At 42.6% G+C, this 15101-nt stretch overlaps 1 protein-coding gene across 1 annotated transcript; it reads right to left on the bottom strand.

The window, feature by feature from the left end:
* Positions 1–297: 297 nt before the first annotated feature.
* On the bottom strand, positions 298–9313 carry LOC123403543 (phosphatidylinositol-3-phosphatase myotubularin-2-like). The gene is made up of 17 exons (XM_045097471.1): positions 9243–9313; positions 9102–9161; positions 6107–6137; positions 5984–6036; positions 5111–5400; positions 4950–5023; positions 4772–4829; positions 4618–4683; positions 4269–4359; positions 3936–4067; positions 3453–3613; positions 2488–2572; positions 2002–2148; positions 1546–1605; positions 1388–1452; positions 779–1035; positions 298–617 (listed from the first exon to the last, which is right to left on the bottom strand). Exons 1-17 carry the CDS (start codon positions 9243–9245, stop codon positions 553–555), a joined length of 1698 nt encoding a protein of 565 aa, XP_044953406.1. The 5' UTR covers positions 9246–9313; the 3' UTR covers positions 298–552.
* Positions 9314–15101: the final 5788 nt, after the last annotated feature.

Below are 15101 nucleotides of genomic sequence, written 5' to 3' on the forward strand. Positions count from 1 at the left end.
AGCTAGGCTGGGACGATACTGAAGTAACTGTACTTTAGGCATTCCTTCAAGACACCACTACATACTTCCTAGTGGCTTTTCGTTGCTGCAGTTCCGCTTTGGTGGTCATGCTACTGATACTTTGGTTCGGAAGTCGGAACTTGCAGCTTCAACTGGTCTAAGCAGCTGGAAGCAAGTCATGTTACACAGATGTTGATGAGATAAGAGTTTCTTCCAATAGATTTGTTGGAGTACTCCTTCACATACATATCTTGAGATGATATTTTTGTTGGAGCAACGTAGCTCGTGTGTCCGAAAACTAATGTTGATACAGTATTTTTGGGGAAAGCAATGACAATAAACTCAGCCTGCAAAACAACTGTGTTGGGATATCCTCCTAATGCCGACATCAGCTAACCAAAATTACACAATTTTCATCGGTCAATCGAAACAGGTTCGGCTTTCCCATTTCATGCACAGCTACCTACTACACCTAGTTATGAAACTGGAGCCCGCGGTCCAAACTATTTTCTTCCTCCACTTGGCTTCGCTGCCTCTGAATTAACCGTATGGCTAATGTTCTTCTGCTATCATTCTTTTGAGCTCAATGATTCTAGATTCGGCATCCTTTATTGTCTGCTTGTCACATGATAAAACAGAGCAGGCAAGGGAACATTAGAATCAGCCACACTCTTTATTTGGTCTCTTATCAAACCAAATGTTTTGTCATGATCCCATATTTAAAAAAAAACTGTGGGGAAGATAACATAGAAATATTTATTAGACAAACATAAATACTTCACTGCTTCAATATATTGGCATTCTCGGCCACCGCCTTGCGATTCAAGTGGGCAAGCCCATCTCAAATAGAATTCAGGCCAAAGGGTGGGAGCAAGCGCCGGAGATGGCGGGACAATGGGCCCATTATGTTTGCTTGGTTTATAGAAGGGATTTCTGTGCTCATGAAAGATGCCGCCGGAAGCCCGAAGGTCAGCTAAGTACTTCCAAATGCAAGGACAAGAGCTCTCGACTTCAGCTTGTTTCCTTTCCCATTCACTTGCATTTTAAGTTAGAAATTAGAAATGCAAGATATTTTAACATCAAGAGGAAATCAGGAACAACAGATGAATGAATCAGAGTCTATTTCTTTTATCTTCTAAATAAAGAGATATCATGCATGATCCAGAAAGGCCACTCTTGGAGACAGACAATCATAGAACTTCAATTACCATGGCGATTAGGTTACACAGCTCAAGCATGGGCAAACGATTGATCCACAAATGGAATGTCAACTTGGCAACTGATTACATGCTAAACTAATACGTAGTGTTCACAAGTAGGCTAATAAACAATTCGGAGCGATTTGAGCACCAGGCAACACAGGAAAACACTAAGCTAGATTAGTTACCTATTGCATAGGAAGTTCCCAAAACGGCACGATAACACAGCGTCAATAAAGTCAACCAGAAATGCCTGCAGTCAGAAGAGCAGTTCAGGTTATCAGTATCCATGAAGAGATTTTAATTTCAGCATATTCAAACAGTAGCAGAAAACAAGAAGTCTTACACTGGAGAACTCAAATGCAGATGGGTACATGCGCATCAACTGAGCAATGCATTCTAGCCACTGAAAAATAAGAAATCATATTAATTACCAGGCACATAAAAAACATGTATCTAAACAGACAAATTTAAAATGTACAGATAATATAACAGCACAGTCAACTATATATATCTGGAGATAGAGCTTTAAAGGACAGCATGACAACACCCATTGTTGTTTTGAAATGCTCGATCCCATTGGTAAAAGATATCAGCATATCAAACCGTCAACGAACATTATTTTACTACAAAAATAAATACCTCCTGAAATGCACAATTTGTGAGGGGCATGTTGCAACCTAATCCTAAATGCCAGCCTTCAACCATGGCTCAATATGTGCAATCGAACTCGACGCAAACGAAATTCTTATATTAATACAAAGTTTACTGGAAAAGAGGAGAAAAATAGCGAGTAAACTACCTGCAACAGTACTGGTGAAGTTTTATTATCTGATGCCTGAGATTTAACCGAAGGATTTTCAGGCTGGCCTCCTTTAGCTAATGTTGGAAGACCCATCCTCTCCGCAAATTGATGGCCAAAAGCTAGCCAATCTTTTTCCACAAGAGCCTATAATAATGTGGTGAAAAAGTGTCATATATCCAAAAGTGATCCATCCATTATATTATATAATGTGAGAAATGACAATAGCAAATACAGAATGTACTAGGCAACATGAATGTTACAATTAATTTCGATGCGTGCAATTATTTCCGACAAGGAGCTGCATGGTGTCAAAATAAATTGTAGTTCTATAATCTGAAACATCACCAAAAACATCTTCTATTTCAAGCAAACAGATAACTAAATATAAATTATAATGTTGAATCAAACTAAAAGATTTTCCAATAATCAAAACTATTCTGCTGCCAACTGCATTGCAAAGTTTCTAGTATCTGCCGTCTGTACCTGAAATCCAGTGAACGTTCGATAAAATGGATCAAGCAGGAGGGAAGCAAGTCCAACTAACTGTGTTGTTCTGTCCCAGCCATCGCTGCAAACGATTAAAAAAACAGATGAAATAAACAAAATCCCTTCTGCGGCTGATAAAAGACGTGAAGCAACAAAGTTATAGAGATCACGCAACCTAAGATAGCATCAAAAGGACTGCAAGATCATTGCTTGAGATGTGAATTGATGTCCTAGCTACTGGTTGCTAGTAGAGACCAAAATTTGGAAAATATGATGGCACTGATTCCTATTTTAAATTTTGAAGTTCAAATTGAATGGCAACCTCGAAAAGGTGACCGGACATAAACTTCTTCTCAGCTCAAATTTGTTTTACACTTAAGTAGACCACCATGCTTTGCACAGTTTCTGGCTGGAACTATAGCAGCCGAGGCTATACTTATTTTTCGATAACCAGTTTCTCAGAAACATAGATGTGAATTACTTGAGTAGTAGCCACCACATTTGCAATAGGCAAATAACAACAAGTGCAAGTGACAACCTATGTGGCTTTGTTACAATGAATATAAGACACCACCCACCTGTCAGACATCGAAACAAGTTGAAAAAAGATTTAAAAAATTGTGTAAATGCATTTTATTTGGTGCATATGAAGTACCTAAAATACATGCTATACAAGACTACCAAATAAGTTGGCACCACTACCTAATAAGAGTAATGCTGATGCCAACGAACCCCAATGTAAGAAAACAATGTCATGCATGTCCGAACAAATTTAATGTTTTTTTTGTTGCAATGCAACATACGCCCTTGCTTTCATGACATAAATCATCCTGAATCCAGTAACAAATTCAATGTTGATACAGAAAACATCATCACTTATGTTCATGATTTACCACATTACATGAATTGATACAGTTAACAAATATTGCAGATAATGAGAGATGTAAATTGTCAAAAAATACCTGCAATGCACTAGAACTGAAGCTGATTCATGGGCAATTTTTTCAGCAATCCATGAACCACCAATCAGGATAATTTGAATATGATTTAGCCATTCCTCCCGAATAGAAAATTTTGTCATGCTATTTATAGTTCCGCGACCCCAGGCTGATCCGTGATTTACCTAGAAAAATAACAATAAATTGTCATCTCATCTTCTATAAAATGATTCGTGACAAGTTGTAGAATTTTCAATATGATGAAGTCAAATATTTCTAAGGAGTTTCTACGAACGACCATATGGCCCTACGACTAAAGATGTAAATAATTTTCGCAGCACAAGCTTTTCGTTGGCTGCATATTCTTGTTCTGTGTGGAACCACATATGTCGTTCCAAAATTTATACATGAAAAGAGTGCATGCTGGGTAATGACGTATCTACCTAACAGACCTAAAAAAGAAAAAAGCGATGTAGTTCTCAACTTTTAAGGAAACCATAGACTTACCAGGTCTCCAGTGACAGGTCCAGCTAAAGGGAGTCCATTTGATGAAATTGATCCATGAGTATCAACATACTTACGGAGAGAGGAAAAACTAACTCTCATTTCATATATGTCTTCAATTCCTAGGTAGACAACCTGGTCCCGCCAATAAAATAACAAGATGAAACAAAGGACAAAACAATGCTATGGAACATATGCACTAGACAACAAGCACTAGCCAATTCACATATATATTTCCTCCGTTCCAAAATAAGTGTCTCAACTTTGTACTAGCTTTACTATAAAGTTGTACTAAGCTTGAGACACTTATTTTTGAACGGAGGGAGTACTATTTACCTCAGATTCTGGATAGGAACATGCTGACTCTGAGCATATCCTTGGCCGAGCATCGCTGACCCCTGGCCGAGCATCAACTATGTATAGTTTCCTGTTTACAAAGCAATCAAAATAATTCTGACCTGAATATTACTGAAACTGTTTATAACAAAGGCATCAGAATAGTAAAAAAATATTAAAAAGTTCAAGCGGGTCGTGTAGAAGTCAATGATAACTAGGTTAGCGTTTGTTCAATTTACTGTGGTGTTTCCTCATTTTTTTAAACAAAAGCAGAAACATCAAATATACCATCATCAATCCAATAATCATCAAGCTCAACCAAAAAGAATGAAAAGCATATCCAGAATACCTTAAAGAGTCCGTGCGGTGAATTCCTGGAGTGCGAAGGGCAGATACAAGTTTTTCATCCTCATAGCTACTGATGCAAGAAAACTTATAATCAGATCAACAACATTCCAAAGTCAGTGTATGTGCCAAATTAATTTAGATGGGTAACAACTCACTTCTTAAGATTCTTGATTCCCATGGGCTGAGAAGACCTTGCCAGGACGGCTCCAGATCCTGTTATATGAACAAGTTTCATGCTGGTTACAGCTAAATGAAAGAATCTCTGAATAGTATTTCTAGAAATTTCAACATAAAAGTTTGGTGACCGACTAAATAAAACGAGAGCACACGCACCAAAATCACACCAGGAAATAACAGGCAAGCGACCAAGAGCTCGGCTGGTAGACATTACTTGTAGCTCTTCATCACTGATGGGTGATAGAAAAATGGTAAGATTAGTCGAACATATGTCTGAACATAAAAATATTACATGATATTGCAAAGTGTAGAAGTACCTTATGGTGCGTGGGACTATCAGGTGAGATGGATAGGTTGAACACAAGGAATAATCAGAATTGGCTTCAGTTACCCTCCACCATTTATCCTCTAAACTCTTTTGAATTTCAAAACCGGTGCCCGGAGGAAACCATTTACAAAAAAGGCGTTGATATTCTTTCAACAGCCGCATATTGGGACTTGTTCGATTAGCAAGGGCGGATGGAGTGGAATTAAGTGCAAATGCAAAAAGATCAACCAAACGTGAAGGTTTGGCGCATCTTGTCAAATATTCCACTATCTTACTCAGCTGCCAAATAAAACAACATAATTATCTCATGAGTAAATTTTACTGCAAGTACAAAATTACAATATGTCTAGAAAGAATTCATTTTAGGCAAACGGACTAAGCAGACAGTAGAGGCAAGCCAATCTTGTGGTTTCAGCATGATTTTGCTTATTTCACTCTTAAAGAAAGGGTCTAATGATAAACTATGCCTGCTGATCAAACTTGCTTTTGGACATGAATTCATATAACAAATATAAGATTGAAAAGCAAATCTAGGTTTTTATGACCTAGCTGCACCCAGCATTGGATTTATTTATTTATGTTTGGAATGCAAGATGGACACCAAGGGAAGATTTGTTTTTAGATAAACTGGTGTAGATAATCATGAAAAAATTATAAGGTTAATATAAATATTTCTACCAAAGTGTCATGTACTCTAGAATGTATTTTTTTTATACAATGTTAGCATATTTTAGATGCCATATATCTAAACTGACCTAGCAAGTCAAATAAAAGTTGAATTGGGATCAAATAACTAGCTATGTGATAAAAGGAAGTGCGGACACATGAGAAAACAATGCAATGCTGCCTTGCATATAAGTACCTCTTGCTTTTGTTCAGATTTCAAATCAAACACCAGCAACCTCATATCGTGACCTGAACCAAAATACCATTAAAATAGACATATATTTGTATTCAAAGAGAACTCCAAACATTAAATACGTACCAATTATTTCAAAAGACCTTGCATCTTGTTCCTGGGGAAACGAGTGTGACAAAATCAGTGCAGTGAGTTATTTAAGATGGTCATGAGCCAATTTTTACATGTACTTAATTAACGTTTCTCTTTAATCCACCACATTAATCTATATAATCAAAAGTAGTTGGAACCACTAATATCAGGTGAAAGGTGCGCCTAATTCAGCTGCACCAGATAGGGTGTCCTTCATGCAGGGCACTATGATGCCATCGTTTATGTTCACGAACAGAAGCAGCAACATCTTTCCATTGCCCCTCTTGGTGCTGCAGTAGGTCACCCTTGCCATGGTTAGTCGGACCCCTGCTTTCGCAGTTACTTCCCTCTATGGCGAAACACTCACCTACCAATGCATGGTGACATCTCAGCTTCGTTGGATTGCTTAGCCCTGTTCATCTTCAATGCAAGTGCTCTCGATTAGTGAGCTATTGCTCACTTCTTAAAGGGTGGCTGCTCAAGCTGGCTCATATGTCTTTCTTCCTTTCCCTTATGATGGCCGTAAGAGGCTTCTTATTTTTCTCTTCCTATTTTGGATTTTTTTTTTGTAACTAATATAGAAACTATCTTGTTGCGATCTTATGATAAGGGGTCCTCAACCCAGGCTCGCGCCTATGACTGTCGCAATTGACACCACCAAGATCCCTCGGTGGACACCTCCTCCAACGACATCCACCACGCTGCTCATGACCTGGTTGGACACACAAGAGATCATGCCGCTACGACCAACGTTGCCCAAGGGGTGGGATGCCCACCCCACTGATGACCACATCGGTAGAAGGCCTCCACACTTTGACAAGCTGGAGTTCCCGACCAACCATGGCAAGGGTGACCTACTGCAGTGGCTTAATCAGTGCAAGAATTTATTTGCAAGTCAATGCACATTGGTGAATAAAAAAAATGTGGTTGGCATCCTAGCACCTCACAGGCTTGGCTAACCTATGGTATTGCCACAAAGAGTGCAAGCATGGTCGGCCTCGATCTCGATGGCAAATCTGTCATCTTGACAGTGGTGGACAGCTTCTGCAGGCAAGCTTACTTCATTCCACTAGCGCACCCATACATAGCATCATGCATGGTACACACCTTCTCTGATGACATTGTGCGTCTCCACACCATTCCGGTATCAAATGCCTTCGACCGCAATCCCGTTTTCACCTCCAACTTCTAGATTGATCTGTTTGCCATGTGTAGTAGCGCTCTTCGGATGAGCACTTTCTTTCACCCCAGACTGGGGCAATCAACAAGACAAATGCCATGCACCTCTGCTGCATGACTGCAGATCGTCGACGCAAATGGGTGGGCTGGCTCACTTGGGGTGAATTTTGCTACGATTCATCCTTCCATTCAACGCTCAAGAAATAGTGTATGCTTGGGATCCTACCGGTGCTCGGTACCTCAGGGTGGACACGGTCCGGTCCGGTCCGGTCCCGGTCCGAGCCGGTGTTTGGACCGGCTGCCGACGGTCCGGTCCGGACCGGACCGAGCTGGTCAACGACCCTCTTTTTTTAGGACCGGGCCGTATGGGAGCCAGCTCGGTCAAGCCTAAAAGGACCGTCTGGACCAATCCATCACGTTGACTGGCAGTCTGTTTTCTGATGTATTTAGGTCCTATTTGGCTGTTGTTTAATCATCTGTTTATTTTGGAGAGCAAATAAGGCAAAAGTGCAACATTTTCTTTGACAAACAAAAACAGCAGCTCCTGCTTAGCTATTTTTAGGCTGTGTTCAGCTACTGACAAACAACAACAACTTCTGGATGTAATATGATCAGAGAAAGGAAACGTGAGAAAGACGGAGAACATTCAGAGAAAGAAAACGTGAGAAAGACACAGAACATTCAGAGAAAGGAAACGTGAGAAAGACAGAGAACAATTAGAGAGAGGAAACATGAGAAAGACGGAACATCCATTTGCTGTATTATGTTTTATTTACTAGGCCACTGAACCAATTCAAACTTAGTTCAAGCCGAGACTGTTTTGCAACTTCGGAAACTTCAAAAACTTCAGAAATTACACCAGCAGCGCGCTTGTTTCCGTGGTCAGCTGCATGAGGCTGCTGGTGAGCTCGGCGCAAAAATGGAATCGCGAGTGGACGGTGATCGCCGGAGACACGACCGGAGGGGAGGGAGACAAACACAGAAGTTTTTCCGGTCCTCGAACACCATGTCGCACGAACGGCTTTTCTGTTTTTCACCTGGTCTAGAACTCCAAAGCTGATGCGGTGCACACACTACAGCGACGGCGAGCAGCGGCCAGCTTGGAGACACGGTTTGATTTTCTACCGGGCCAGGACCGAGCCGGCCACGAGCAGGCCACGAAGCCCGCTCGCCACGTCCAGGCTGACTCGGTACCACAGACCGAGTGAAGCACACACTTTAGTCATTGATGCTAAGCTTCAAGATTGTGACCTCTTCCTGGCTGATGTGCGGACTCATCTACTGCAAGCTCAGGGGTACACCAAGGTGCACTAAGATGGTCATCACCACAAGCTTCACTTCAATGTCGGTGACTAAGTTTGGTTGCCTTCACCACAGTGCAGCCAGCTCTGTCCTGGGCAGCAAAGGGCAAGTTGGGGCCTCGCCACTATGGGATGTATCGCATGGCTACCAAGATCAACAACGCGACCTTCACCTTGAGCTACCGGCCTCCATTCATATTCATGATGTCTTTGAAGTTGGCCTCAAGGCATATGATGGGCCACCTCCTGTTGCTCCTCCATCACTACCTCCCCTTCTACATGGCAGGTGGTCCCCATGCCAAATCCAATGTGAAGTTGCCATAATTTTCCTGTCTCTCCTCTCCCCTACTAAGCACAGTCATACAACACCTCCCACCCCAGCAACACACTGATTTTTCTCTTAATTGCGGGTTGCAAGTCGCAACAATTAGATATCAAATTTGGTAGACATGATACAATAATGGAAGTCAGAATAAAGCTAGTGATAAAGGTAACCTAAAACAACATACCTTTATTTGTTCCACTGTAGTAAGAGGGATGGTTCCCAACTTGCTTTTTGTTTCTTTACTCTGCAAAAGAAAACACAATACTCATTAGATGAATATAGTAGTATGATGATGTGCAGAGAGACCCACATACTATAGACTTACCATGAAAAGAAACTGGAAATTTGTCACTAGGAGAATGCCATTATCATTTGTGTTTCGTAAGCGAATGCCATCAAACTACAAAGAGGTGGAAAACTAAAATATGAGAAAAAATCAGATTTAGAATATAATTGATATGTACTCCCTCCGTAAACTAATATAAAAGCGTTTAGATCACTGTTTTAGTTATGTAAACACTCTTATATTAGTTTACAGAGGGAGTAGATCATTGGGTAAGCAAATAGCAAATTAATTTGTTCTTGAGACACCCCCAAAAAATTCTACTTTTGCATAAGCTTTTTTGTAAGTCAAGGTGGAGGCTAACCTTGGTAATAATCTTCTCGCCCTCTAACAAAAAAGACGAACATCGATCCTTGGAGACAAAGGAAAACAACAAACAAGATCAGAATCTCAGGGATCCAAACAATGACCACGACCACACACTAACCCTATCTTCCAAAAACCTACGCTACCATGGTCATGCGCACAATTATCGATGGTAAGGAGTGACACCCAAGCATTGTATCAAAAGCCGGACCCTAACACCGCGTCTCACGCACATGGCACAAGCATCAAAGGACAAGGTAATGACAGACTAAGAGGGCGAGATAACGTACCACAATATCCATCTCTATCAAGACTTGACAAACCGAAAACCTTGGTTAAAGAGGTTGAAACCAACCAAACTTGTTCTCTCCTCGTGATCTGGCTGCTTGGTGCTTGCAATTAACTCAATTAGCTGCTTGGTCTCCGTTCTCTGTTAAGACAGAGAACATCAATATCATATTCATGATATGAGCACATTAAAAAAAACTCCCCAACCAGCTAGACAACTGATTGATACAGAATAACATATAGACAACAGAACAAAGGAGCATACAAGTTTCTGAAAGTAATTAACATGAAACTGACAAAAAGTAGGTAGCAATCAAGAATGGCAGTGTTACATGCTGCAACAGCATCCGTGCTGCAACTTCTACATGAGTAGAATATATGGATACACGATAGATCAAGAAACTAGCATACACATACGATCAATCAAGTCGCGCTTCTCCTAGTGCTCATGGGGCACACAAACTGCCAAGCAGATTAGAAACTTTTATTTCCAGCATCATGTAATACCGCATAAGGCTATTGATCAATCCGAACAAGCAAATCGTCGTGCTTAATCCAGAGGTTCAAAGGGCGGACTGGCACTGTAAGTATGTAACTATCTATATGTAACCTGAACCTTTGGTGTATTTCTTCCAACCTTAATGAATCAACACACAGCTTTCGCGTATTCTCGAAAACAAATTATCTCCCCCATGGTAAACAAAATATGCACCATGAACCTGAAGTATCTTAACCAAAAAGGAAATACATACAGGTGTTTCAGCAACACCAAATTAAGCATGTATATATATATAAATATAACATCACCAATATTTCTTATCCAGCCACTAGTGTATACTGTACATAACAGATGGGGAAAAAAGGAGCAGAGGATTACTTGGCGACAGAGCAGCAGGGATCGGTGCCGGAGCAGAGAAGCCGAGAGAAGGTGGAGGTTGGATCTTGGAGGCCGGACGCAGATCTTCAAGCGGTGGCCAGAGGGGCTGAACTTGGATGCGACGGAGGGAGGAGGTGTGGGAGGTGTGGATGCGGCCGGACGACAGGAGGAGCGACGACGGCCGCCGGCGGCGGGAAGGAACCCTTATCAAGCTCCTTCTTTTTCAGCGCGTGCGTCTGCTTTCGTGCCTGGCTGCTCGTGAAGAATTATTGAGCATCTCTAGCGGATATCTAAGGCCTGTTAAGATTAATTAATAAATGTAACTAACAAAAGAGCCCGTTGCAACGAAAAAAAAAATCATGGTCTTTCAAGGCATGATCACATTTTGCTGCATCACCGAGATACACTATCACAATATCGTGAAATCATGAACCTTTTTTAAACTCGTGAACATATCTGAAATCATGCATATTTTTCAAAATCATGACCACTTTTACAAATTTTTGAATATTTTTTGAATTCACAAACATTTTATACTATTTGCATATATAAACATTTTTGAATATATCATCCTAGCCTAGCGCCTCTCGCCGGCTGCCACTCCGGCTCGGGCGCCCACCCTTGCGCTCCTCGCTGGTGGCCACTCCGGCCTCGGCGCCTACCCTCTGAGCGCGCCGCCCTCTGTTCCGGAGTTGGTGCCCACCTTCCCCGGCGCCATGGCCTCGCATGTCTCCCTGTCCGGCTTGTCCTCGTCGGAGCCTCTTTCTCCTGCTCCGCCCTCACCTACCCCGTCTCCTCCTCCTTCCCCTCCGCCATCGCGCCCACAACTCCGGTCCCTTGTCGTCCCGGGCGTCGTTGGCACGGCCTTCGGCCCCATAGTGCAGGGCGGGGCCGCTGGCCCTTCTCGTGGCCCTGCTCCGGAGGTGGATTTTGTCTAACTGTTTGCGCGTGCATCGCATATCCTGACCATCCATCAAGCATGCAGATCAAATCAATACATCAATCAGGCATGCATGCAAGCAGTAGGGCCTATGGTCTAGTAGTAGAGAATATCACTTGCCTTTTAGCTGTATGTACTACTACTAAATAGCTACTAGTAGTTGCACTATGTTTGCTAGAAAAACTTTTAAATGTTTTTTGCAAATTTAAATTCGTTTATGTATTTGAGTTTATCACGGTTAGCTCTACGAAATAAGTCCAATATCGATATATTTCCAACAAAGTTCCATAATTTTTTTATAAAAGTTCAGACAAGCTGTTTACAAAATTCATTGGTTCCAAATACATTTTCTAGAGAGTTCTTCAGTATTTCTAACAAAGTGCAAACCCAGTATCCAAAAAATCCTTCAATTCCTGATTCTGTTTATTTAGAACTATGCAATAAAAATGAGAAGTTCTTCATTGTTTCTAGCAAAGTTCCTCACTAACAACAAAGCTACTATAAAATCATATTTCAATTTCAGCTAACAAAAATGTTTTTATAATTTATACAATACTGATCTTGTTCTAAAGACCTTAGCGCTGTGAGTTCAAATATATAAAGAGTTTTAAAAATAAAAAATTTATTTTAAAGATATGAATCATCTAAACTATCAAAAGAAAAATAAAAGTAACTATGATTGAGGAGAGAGAAAAGATGCTCTAGGCATGCATGTGTCACTCAGCATAAAAAAACTAGAAGAAGGGGCATGCACATGCAAAAGGATTGAATCCATATGAAATAGCAATGGTTGAGATACTAGTTACGCGCACAACCAGTTAGACAACGCCTTATTCGCCCTGCTCCGGCGTCTGCCCCCACACACTCGAGCCCGTGCTCCCTGACGGAATCACTGGTGGAGCGGCTTCGCCCCCCCCCCCCCCCCCGTCGTCCGCCACAGGGTCGCCGAGCCAAATGCCCCGAACCTCTCCTCCCCGCCAGGCCCTCATGCGAGGTGGTCGTCCATGGATCTGTCGCCGCCTCCGTCGGGCCCTCCGCCCCTTGCGTTGTCTGCCTCTGGAGCCACGTGGTTCGCGCTCCGTCCTCTATTGGGAGCGGTGTCGGGCCCTCTTTCTCGGTCCCGGTGGTCAAGCTGGCTGGGCGGGCACGCTGCCGATGTCCGAGGGACGCGAGGCGTGCTTCCTGGAGGCGGCGCCGGACCTCTGGGCGGCCGAGTTAGAGCTGGCTCGAGCGGTGCTGGTCATGGTAACTGGTGTGCGTCCGTAGGTGGACCTGGCCTCGGCGACGGCCGCGCTGCATGCGGAGTTTGACATTGGGCCAGAGGACATGTCTATTCGTGTGTTCTACCCTCGGGATTTCCTTCTGCTCTGCCGAGATGTTGAGCTCAAGGAGCGGATGATTAGAGCTGGTCGTGGGGACTCGCCTCCCTTCGAGCTTTCTCTGCGCCCTTGGCTCCGACAGGTGCAGGAGACCGCGGTGAACCTGCTGCTGTTGGTGCCCCTCTCGCTACGAGGTGTTCCGGGCCATGCGTGGAGTCAGCGGGTGGCAAGCACCATCCTCAAAGGTCAGTTTCATGGCCGAGGTGGACGACCAGACCGCAATGCGGAATGATATGGCAGATTTCTGGGTGTGGCTGTGCATTGATGACCTCCGGCGAATTCCGAGTCGCAAGCTGCTGTTCGTGGAGGAGCCCAGCCGTACGCTTTGGGCGGGTGCAGTGGCTGGAGATATGCCTTGCAGGAAATATTTAACTTTGTGCAAATTGAAGAAGAGAGTCTCCCACAAGCTTGGGGGAGGCTTCTCCAGTTACTTAATGCTTTTCCTGATCACCCTCTTAAAAAAATGAAATACTTGATATCTTTTATAGTGGACTAACCGATGCTTCTAGGGACCACCTAGATAGTTGTGTTTTTCAGGGAACGAACTGTTGAACAAGCCGAACTACTATTGAATAATATATTGAGCAATGATAATGATTGGACTATTTCCGAACCACCTCCAAAACCAACTCCAAAGAAAAGAGGTATTCTATTCCTCAGTCCTGAAGATATGCAAGAGGAGAAGAAATCTATGAAAGAAAAAGCTATTAAAGCTGAAGATGTTAAGAATCTACCACCTATTGAAGAAATACATGGTCTTGATAACCCGACACAGGTAGTAGAGGTAAATTCTCTTTGTAGATTTGATGAATGTGATATTCCTTATAATAAGTGTGCTAGCCAATGCTTGGATGAATTTGATAAATTTGTTGTTAAACAAGAAAATTTTAATGCTTATTTAGTAGACAATTGAAACATAATGCTTACATGCCTTATCGCTTGCAATATATGAGTAGAACTGTCGATGACCTTAGGCTTATTAGTAAACATGTTTCCGTGGTAACTACTAAAGTAGAACGGGTACTTAAGGCAAAAAGTGATTTTCTCAATGAGATGATTAGTAAAAACAATGATCATGCTGTTAGAGTTGTGACTAGAGGTGGTAGAATGACTCAGGAACCCTTGTATTTCGAGGGCCATCCTAAGAGAATTGAGCAAGAATCTCAGAGAGTTAATATTGACAGTTAATATTGACGTAGCTGGTCCTTTTAATAAAAAGAAAAAGAATGATGATAGGACTTTGCATGCTGCTAGTGAACCTGTTACGGAGTCACATGAAAACCCTAATGATATCTACATTTTTTATGCTGACCAGCATGGTTGTGCTGAGCTTAAGGAGGCATGCTTGCACTTCCTTGGGTCGTTACAAAGCCTCAAGGCCGTCATACGGAGTGACAGACTTTGAGAACCTCAAGACCACTCATCCAAATATTCTGGAAGATGCTCCCAAGGTGTGTCCGGGTCGCACATGCTCACAGTTCAAGGATACTCCCACACCCTTGGGCTCGGCGTTTCCAAGGCTATCCCGTCCAGCATATTCAGGGTTGGAGGGCATAGGTGGAAAATCAAATACTTCCCGGATGGCATCTTAGGTCGCTCTGATTGGATATCTGTTTCCCTACATCTTCATCACACCGATGCTACCCAGGTCAAAGTAAGATGCAGGTTCAGCCTGCTAGATCATGTGGGTAAACCGGTGCCAAAATATACGACAACTGCATCCCAGACAATCAACTGTCATGATGCCCATCACCAAGGAGACATGCATGAACAGCATTGAGTTTCCAAGATTCATCAAAAGGGGCCAACTGGATGGCTCAACATATCTGAAAGATGATTGTTTCAGCATCAGATGTGATGTCGATTTGGCCATGGGTTTCCGCACACAGCCGGCAGCCCACAACACAGCTTGTCACGGTGCTGACTTGTGGCATGGCTCATCAGTTTGGTCATATCCTGGAGACCGGCGATGGAGCGGACGTGATTTTTGAGGTATGCCGAGAGAAGTTTGTCGCGCACAGGCGCTTGCTCGCCGCCCGGTCGTCGGTGTT

The sequence above is a fragment of the Hordeum vulgare genome, chromosome 6H (genome assembly GCF_904849725.1).
Source record: "Hordeum vulgare subsp. vulgare chromosome 6H, MorexV3_pseudomolecules_assembly, whole genome shotgun sequence".
In the NCBI taxonomy this organism is placed as follows: Eukaryota; Viridiplantae; Streptophyta; class Magnoliopsida; order Poales; family Poaceae; genus Hordeum; species Hordeum vulgare.

Bases quoted from the DNA above. Each gene is read 5' to 3' on its own strand.
- LOC123403543 (XM_045097471.1), bottom strand. The intron at 2,149-2,487 runs GTACAGACGGCA...ACATTATTATAG, and splicing joins GAACGTTCACTGGATTTCAG to GCTCTTGTGGAAAAAGATTG. The intron at 618-778 runs AGTATTTATGTT...CATGTGACAAGC, and splicing joins CCAATATATTGAAGCAGTGA to AGACAATAAAGGATGCCGAA.